Source organism: Haplochromis burtoni, unplaced genomic scaffold (genome assembly GCF_018398535.1).
Source record: "Haplochromis burtoni strain Fernald_Lab_line unplaced genomic scaffold, NCSU_Asbu1 Contig_278, whole genome shotgun sequence".
In the NCBI taxonomy this organism is placed as follows: Eukaryota; Metazoa; Chordata; class Actinopteri; order Cichliformes; family Cichlidae; genus Haplochromis; species Haplochromis burtoni.
The window spans coordinates 585246-594400 of record NW_024582639.1 but is presented as its reverse complement, the minus strand read 5'-3'; the positions used below and the strand labels follow the sequence as shown (position 1 = coordinate 594400).

Here is a 9155-nt window from a genome sequence, read left to right as displayed (position 1 = left end):
TCTTTTCTCCATTCAAGAGGAAAGAAATTACAGCTCTGAGACGTCGGCGCTTGTTTACAAACTCAGAAGACAGCAACCGACACAAAACTGCAGTCAGGTGTGTTGAAAGTGCCCAAGTCTAAGGTCACACCTGAGCTTGGTGTAATTTGAAACGAGAGATCTAAAATGACTGATATTTAGAAAATCTCTCTGGGTGTGTGCATTCTTCTAAGTGTGAATGTTGGAAACAAGACATGTGGTTTAAAATGCTTTGAATAGTTGAGTAGAAAAGTGCTATATAACTACCAGTTAATTTACCTTTTATAGAGCAAAATCCTGATAGAAAAAATAAAGCCTCACATGTCAGTTATTTAAAAAGCCCCTATCCAAATATTATTTAGTTTAATATCATTGGTCACGAGGACATAAAATCTCTTTGTATTTATCAACGCTAACTCTGCCAACAAATGAAATTTAAGAAACTTTAATATCCTGGTACACATGCAAGAATTACACTATATATACATTACACTGTAATGAGCACCAGCAATGATAAGTGTCCCTCGAGCCTCACACAAAACAAATGCCGTGCTAAGGGGTAGGGGTAGGACAGTCGCCATCTTTACCATTATGCACAGGGTCAGATCTAGATCATGTGTGGGTGTGGGTATGTGGGTGCGTAGTTTAATAATTAGGTGGGCAGTTTAGGTTAGAGCAGCTGTCTAAGTAACCTACAGGTTGCTCGATTGATGTCCTACCATAATACTATACAAGAATATTATTAAGAACAATTCAACATCATAACACTTATCTAACTGAAAAGTTAATAGATGCACAGAGCAGCAGCAGTAGGCACTCTTTCAGTGACCTTTAGCTAGTCAGAAATTATGTAACACTAGCATCCCCAGGCTTCTACCTTTCTACCTATAAAACCCGGAGAGCAGCCAAATGGCTGGTAGGCTTTTAGCTAAGCTTTAGCTTCAGCCAAGTGGAAGCTAAATTGTCTAGTCATTCATATGTAAATTGGGTCGTTATCTGGGAATTCTGGAGGGAGGGGAGTGGGGGTGTGTGATTGAGGGCGTGGAGGAGGGAGCTGCTAAAAGCTGTGCACTTTTGTGTTTCATCTTGTATTCTCAATATCCATGGCACGAAACCGCTTCCAAAACATCATGCAACACCTACGCTTTGATGACAAGTCCACCCGCTGTGATCGAGCAAAGACTGACAAGTTTGCTGCAATTTCCAGTGTGTGGGGATCATTTGTCACCAACTGCATCACGTGCTACAACCCTGGTCTACATATCACCGTTGATGAACAGCTTTTCCCATCAAAGACTCGGTGCTGTTTCCTGCAGTATATTGCAAGTAAACCTGACAAGTTTGGGATCAAGTTTTGGGTGGCTTGCGACCTAAAATCCAAGTACATTTGCAATGTCTTCCCATATCTTGGCAAGGACCCCAATCGTCCCACTGGGGAGAGACTTTCTGAAAATGTCGTAATGAGGCTGATGGAACCATTCCTAGACAAGGGCAGAAATGTTACCACGGACAATTTTTTCACATCGCTTTCACTGGCACAAAAACTTCTTAGACGGAAAACCACCATCCTCGGCACAGTCAACAGGATTCGCAGGGAAATTCCTCAATCCACTAGACAGACAGATCGCAATGCATTCACCACTCAGGTATGTTGCAGGTCTTTTGTGGTTCTATGTTTATGTGTTTCATTGTGTGTAAAAGGGCTATGGAAATAACAATTTATCTTATTTCTTAGGTGTTTTCAACCTCTGCTGCCACGCTGACGGCGTATGCGGCCAAACGGAAGAAGACAGTCTATATTCTTAGCAGCATGCACAGCGTGGTTCAGACTGATAACACCACCAAAAGGAAGCCAAACACTGTCACCCTTTACAACAAAACAAAGTGTGGCGTGGATGTGATGGACCAGATGGTTCGGGAGTACACTGTCCGCAAAGGAACACGGCGCTGGCCAGTCGCCGTGTTTTATAACATGATTGACATGGCAGCACTGAATGCACATGTGCTGTATCAAGCATGCACCGGGACGAAGGAAAGACGGGTGGACTTCCTGGTGGCGCTTGCAACAGAGTTGGCTCGCTCTCATGTAGCTGGGAAGAAGGCAAGAAAAGAACAGTTGCTTCGGACACAACCCTCCACATCTAGCCCTGGAAAAAGAGCCTCGTGTCAGGTCAAACACAACTGCAAGAACAATCATGCCACTGTGCGATGTGTTCACTGCAAAAGATACACATGTGGTAAATGCAGACTACAGATACCATGGCAGTGCCAGGATTGTGAGTGATTGCTGAAAATGTTGAATTGTTTGTACTCACTCACTTTTTATTATTATTTGTAAATATGTGTACAAATGGTTGGTTTTTTGTACTGTTTTTATCAATAAATCTCAGCAACAAAGGACATACACCCATGTGTGTTGATTTCTCCCTAAGATGGCAAACTGAAACACTCCAAGTTGGTGACTTTTGGAGATTTATTTCCCTGGATGATTGAGAATGCATCAAGATGAAACACAAAAGTGCACAGCTTTTAGCAGCAACTCCCCTCCCTCCAGAATTCCCAGATAACGACCCAATTTACATATGAATGACTAGACAATTTAGCTTCCACTTGGCTGAAGCTAAAGCTTAGCTAAAAGCCTACCAGCCATTTGGCTGCTCTCCGGGTTTTAAAGGTAGAAAAGGCCAAATGGCGATCCGTGGGGGTTTAAGTGCTGTGCTGTAGTCAAGCAGCGCAGGTTAGTAAAACTAGTGTTAAACTTCCATTGTTTTCATTCAAATTCTGTTGTTTTCATTCAAATTTCATTGTTTTGATTTAAATTTTGTTCTGTTCATTGTAATTCCGTTGTTTCATTCAAATGCTATTCATTTCATTCTAATTCCGTTCTTTTCATTGAAATTCCGTTGTTTTCATTCAAATGCTTTTGTTTTCATTCTAATTCTACTCTTTTTCTTCAAATTCTATTGTTTGTTTTAGAATTCTGTTGTTTTCATTCAAACTCTGTTCTGTACATTCTAATTCCGTTGTTTTCATTCAAATTCTACTCTTTTTCTTCAAATTCTATTGTTTGTTTTAGAATTCTGTTGTTTTCATTCAAACTCTGTTCTGTACATTCTAATTCCGTTGTTTTCATTCTAATTCTACTCTTTTTTTCAAATTCTATTGTTTGTTTTAGAATTCTGTTGTTTTCATTCAAACTCTGTTCTGTACATTCTAATTCCGTTGTTTCATTCAAATGCTATTCATTTCATTCTAATTCCGTTCTTTTCATTGAAATTTCGTTGTTTTCATTCAAATGCTTTTGTTTTCATTCAAATGCTTTTGTTTTCATTCTAATTCTACTCTTTTTCTTCAAATTCTATTGTTTGTTTTAGAATTCTGTTGCTTTCATTCAAACTCTGTTCTGTACATTCTAATTCCGTTGTTTTCATTCAAATCCCGTTGTTTTCATTCTAATTATGTTGTTTGTTTTAAACTTCCATTGTTTTCATTCAAATTCTGTTCTTTTCATTCAAATTCCATTGTTTTGATTCTAATTCCGTTCTTTTCATTCAAATTCTATTCATTTCATTCTAATTCCGTTCTTTTCATTCAAATTCCGTTCTTTTCATTCAAATGCTTTTGTTTTCATTCTAATTCTACTCTTTTCATTCAAATTCCATTGTTTGTTTTCAAATTCCATTGTGTTAATTCTAATTCTGTTGTTTTTGTTCAAATTCTGTTGTTTTCATGCAAATTCTTTGGTTTTTGATCAAATTCTGTTCTTTTAATTCAAATTCTGTTGTTTTCATTCAAATTCCATTGTTTTCATTCAAATTCTGTACTTTTCATTCAAATTCCATTGTTTTCATTCAAATTCCATAGTTTGTTCTCAAATTCTGTTGTTTTCATTCAAATTCCATTGTTTTCATTCAAATTCCATAGTTTGTTCTCAAATTCTGTTGTTTTCATTCAAATTCCATTGTTTGTTCTCAAATTCTGTTGTTTTCATTCAAATTCCATTGTTTGTTCTCAAATTCTGTTGTTTTCATTCAAATTCCGTCATTTTCATTTTAATTCCGTTGTTTTCATTCAAATTCTGTTCTGTTCATTCTAATTCCGTTTGTTCATTGAAATTCTGTTGTTTTCATTCAAATGCTGTTGTTTTAATTCTAATTCTACTGTTTTTCTTCAAATTCTATTGTTTGTTTTAGAATTCTGTTGCTTTCATTCAAACTCTGTTCTGTACATTCTAATTCCGTTGTTTTCATTCAAATTCCATTGTTTGTTCTCAAATTCTATTCTGTTCATTGAAATTCCGTTGTTTTCTTTCAAATACTTTTTTTTCATTCTAACTCACTCTTTTATTCTAATTTTTTTGTTTGTTTTAGATTTCTTTTGTTTTCATTCAAACTCTGTTCTATACATTCTAATTCCGTTGTTTTCATCCAAATTCTGTTGTTTTCATTCAAATTCCATTGTTTTCATTCAAATTCTGTACTTTTCATTCTAATTCCATTGTTTTCATTCTAATTCTGTTGTTTGTTTTAAACTTCCATTGTTTTCATTCAAATGCTGTTGTTTTCATTCTAATTCTACTCTTTTTATTCAAATTCTATTGTTTGTTTTAGAATTCTGTTGCTTTCATTCAAACTCTGTTCTGTACATTCTAATTCCGTTGTTTTCGTTCAAATTTTGTTGTTTGTTTTAAACTTCCATTGTTTTCATTCAAATTCTGTTGTTTTCATTTAAATTATGTTGTTTTCATTCAAATTCTGTTCTTTTCATTCTATTTCCATTGTTTTGATTCAAATTCTGGTCTGTTCATTCCAATTTCGTTGTTTTCATTCAAATTCTAGTCATTTCATTCTAATTCCGTTCATTTCATTTAGATTCTGTTGTTTTCATTCAATTGCTGTTGTTTTCATTCTAATTCCACTCTTTTTATTCAAATTCTATTGTTTGTTTTAGAATTCTGTTGCTTTCATTCAAACTCTGTTCTATGCATTCTAATTCCGTTGTTTTCACTCAAATTCCGTTGTTTTTAATTCTGTTGTTTGTTTTAAGATATATAAAAGTAGTGGGACTGTGCAGGTATTTTACTTGTTGCCTTTCTCTCTGCTCATAGCTGAACACCTTTGCATGCTCCGAGAGACACAGCTTGTACTTCAGATCTCATTAAGACTGAGCTAGTGGGATACTTTAGAGTTTGGATGTAGACTTTCCACCCAGTCAAACGTTACGTTGGGGGGTTAGAATAGGTTTAGATGAGCTGTCACCCATGGCTATATCTAGAACTGGCATTCGTTACACATTTCTGTTTAGGATTCTTTAAGTGCCATGCTTCTCTCTTATAATAGCTCTATTAATGGCTTCTTTGTTCTCTAGCAACTTTAAATTATTAATTTGCATCTAATCTACAGCGGTGCTACAGAGCTACAATGATGCAAACATCTGCCTGAAGGCTTTCACATTTTTCACGCTTTGTCTTGTAATAGAAAGGAAAGTCCAGGTGTGGATAATAGCTCACTGCTGCTATTCCCCACGTTCACACTCACAGAGCAAATGGGCAAAGACACTTCAGCGTGCTTCCCCTTGCTCTGTGCCACCACCTCTGCTCTAGTTCAGTCATGTAAATGTAGTTGTAGGTGGGTTGAGAGGCTTCACAGGTGGCATGAACAATAAGAGCAATCAAACACACTCATCGGGGCCACATATGCAAATTAATTATCAGTTACACTGGCAGCCTTAGTTATGCTTCACCTGTTTAAACTGAAATATGGTGCTACTTGGCACTTCAAGAATTGCGTAATTCCTGTTTTGCGACTGCTTTTTTTTCTCATTTTTGCTGCTTTATCCAATAAACATCAGTCACTGAATATGTTTAATATTGTCTGAGAACACAACCAGTAATAATCATAGTAAAACTTTTGCTTATTGCTGAAAGTTTACCACAAACTTCAAATTTTCTGCATATCCCACAAATGCTAGATTGTGAGCTACCCTTCATCTTTCACTCAGTGTACAGGCAATATATTACACAAAGAAACCGTGCTTCGGTTTGTTCGGTGACGATAAAAAATAATGGTGATAGAAAGCAGTTTGCTCTTAGGGATTCAAAAACGTCCTCACAACATCCTTTTGAAACAACTTAAGCACTCGCTCATGTCAGCTTTTTTGAGCTTTAGCTGTTTGTTTGCCTCAGTGAAACACCTTTGGTGCCAGTGCACTAACACAGCTCTCCAGCAGCACCAACGTTTCCATTAGTCTGAAGGATGCAGAGCACGGAGCGTTTGTGCAGCAGCTGAAGTGAAAGGTCACCGTGGACAATGCCTTGTTGAGATGTTCAGTGCTACAGTGACATTCTTTCCTAAATGAATCATTTCTTACAGGCCTCTGTCATCTCACCTATAACAGGTTCAGCCACAGAAAGAAAGAAAGCTATCATTTATTGAATAGAGTTTCTGTGGAGCACATAATTGGACTTTGCACTAACATTGGTACAGCTGCGATCTTCCTCCTTTTCTCACTTTCTCTTTATGTGGGTGTCTTGTGCATCTGTATTTAAGCATCATACCAAAACTCATAACTGAATAATTAGCAGAATAATAATAATGTATGGGCAAATTGCCCTTGTTGATTTAACAGTGGCTTTGACTTTATTTAATAGCAGTCTTTTATTTAAGTTTCTCCAAAATTATGAAGTTACTTACGGTAGCTACATTATTGGTCTATTGGTTTTAATTAAGTTGTTTTAAGTTGAATGGAAGGAGAGTGTTTGACTCCACAGGCCAACATCCAGGCTGTGAGGAACATGACAAGTGGCAACTATGTTTCCCTCTAATGAGCAACAAATGAGCAGCAAAGTGAAACTGTACTGCCTAAGTATATCATATTTTTTAATTTATCCCCACTTTAACAGATCATAAATTTTGTGTCTAATTGATGTATTACTGGGTCTTTTTGCTGCCTAATAAAGAACCTTTGGTGTAATTTAGCACAAATGACTTGACAGTTTTAAAGCAGTTGTAAACTTACAGTTTACAGTAAATTAATGTGCACATCCATTAACTTGGATGATGTGGTGGCCTGCCTGCATTTGTATTTGTATAGCGCTTTTCTAGTCCATAGGACCCCAAAGCGCTTTACACTACATTCAGTCATTCACACACCCATTCACACACACATTCACACACACATTCACACACTGGCGATAGCAAGCTACATTGTAGCCACAGCTGCCCTGGGGCACACTGACAGACTGGTGCAAGGCTTGTACAGTTAGGGAAGTAATTATTTAATCCCCTGCTGAATTTGTATGTTTTCTTACTTACAAAGAAATGAACACTTGCTCATTTTTAGGGTAGTTTTCGATTTAATGGCGACAGCAACCCAGTTTCACGGCAAAACGTGCAATAGACACGCCAGTTCACTGTGTCTATTTCTCCCTTTGCTTCTCTAAATGGTGAAAATATACGCATGCAGAAGTTGCAGTAACATGAGAGGGAGATATGTTATTTCAGTCCAACGTGAAAATAATCACAGGAAAGTGTTTAAACAGACATTATTGACACATTTACACATAAATACGTATTAGCCGTATAGCTTAATCACCTCCAGCGATTAAGGACCCTGGAATGCACTTCATACATTTTTTGCCCACTACCAACTTTGTGGCTTTAAATATATTATCTCCCCCGGCAATGCAATCTCTGCATGCATGTTCACTTCACACTAATGGACACACTGGACAGGCATTTCTATTACATATTTTGGCAATATCGAGTTGGAGAGAGACAGAATATAATATTTTCTCTCCATTAAAATTAAACTACTATAAAATAGACATTGTTCATTTCTTTGGATGTTACAAAAGCAAATAATTTTATTTTCCCCACTGTGTGATTGATGCTTCATTTGTATGTCTTTGATGAATTTATGTAGAGTGTATGAAGTGTTCGACACTGTTTAGTATCTGTTTTTCAATATTGGACTGCTCACTAACCCTCTTGACATTCAGTTCCATACATACCAATAAACTCAGCATTAATGATCATGTTTAGAAATGGATGCACTCAGCTGAAAAAAAAGATTGCACTAACCATTTTGTTACATTTTGGGCTAATTTTTCTCTAAAATGAACCCTAATCTCAATAAACCCTCTTCAAAACTGCTACAACCCAATTATGTTTGCTGCATTGAATGTGACACTGACCCTTTTGACACTGAGCTGTGCGCATACTAATGAAACGTGTATGTTTAGAAATGGACACACTGAAAAAAGCCACAGGTAAAGACAACAATGTGCACTTGACTGACTGCATTTACGTAACTCAGGGGAAAAAAATTAGATTATGACCATTTTATTACATTTCTGTCCCTTGGGTTCATTTTTCGTTACTTGTAACCTTATGAGTACTGGACCTGATTAGATTACTCAAAGCTTCCTGTATTTGTCAACAATTTAAGTATTGTACAAATTATGCTGCAGTGTAAATCTGCTCGCTTTCCTGCCCAGCATTAGTGAGGATTTACTAAGCAATCGTTCTGGATCCTAAATTCTGAAGTATGCAGGTCAGCATTTGCTTACAGAGAGCTGGATTTAATTTACTAATTTCTAGGGCTGATCGTAATTATCTGTGCCCCCCTTTTTTCAGAATGTTGGTATTAGATAAACCAGCTAAAACAGACATCTAGTGCATTCTGCTCACACATTCTTGACTTAGACAATCAAGCCAGATGCTAACAGTAAAACTGACCTGTATTTGGTTGTTGTGTGTGCTTGCATGTGTGTACGCTTGTGCGTGTATTCCTATGTGGTTGCATAAGTGGATCTGGCAGAGGCAGCAGATAGATGCTGACACTATTAAGCTGCTCTGGGACCTGGAATCAGTCCAGAACAACCAGTTCAACAACACACCAGCGATGATGTCCGAGTTTCTAGGACACGACAGCTGACATTGACAGAATTATCTGATCTGTCACACACACGGCCTCAAAATCCGTCTAACTCAACGCATAAATTACTGTATTTTTTAGAAATACGTCAATGTTGCATAAGAATTTGAGTGTAGATTAGATCTAGAGCCAAATTCTTGATGCTTAAAAACTTTGGTACTTAGAAAAAATACTTTTTTCTAAGTATCCAAGGTTGTCAT

The 9155-nt window shown here is 36.9% G+C and overlaps 1 protein-coding gene across 1 annotated transcript; it reads left to right on the top strand.

The window, feature by feature from the left end:
• Positions 1 to 1121: 1121 nt before the first annotated feature.
• On the top strand, positions 1122 to 8955 carry LOC102307261. Its single transcript, XM_042227743.1, has 4 exons — positions 1122 to 1664; positions 1754 to 2283; positions 8655 to 8661; positions 8827 to 8955. The coding sequence occupies exons 1-4, from the start codon at positions 1122 to 1124 to the stop codon at positions 8953 to 8955; spliced, it is 1209 nt and encodes a 402-aa protein (XP_042083677.1).
• The last annotated feature ends 200 nt before the right edge of the window (positions 8956 to 9155 follow it).

Coding starts and splice junctions, on each gene's coding strand:
- LOC102307261 (XM_042227743.1), top strand. CDS start 1,122: ATGGCACGAAACCGCTTCCAAAACATCATGCAACACCTACGCTTTGAT. Junction 1,665..1,753: donor GCAATGCATTCACCACTCAG/GTATGTTGCAGG, acceptor CTTATTTCTTAG/GTGTTTTCAACCTCTGCTGC.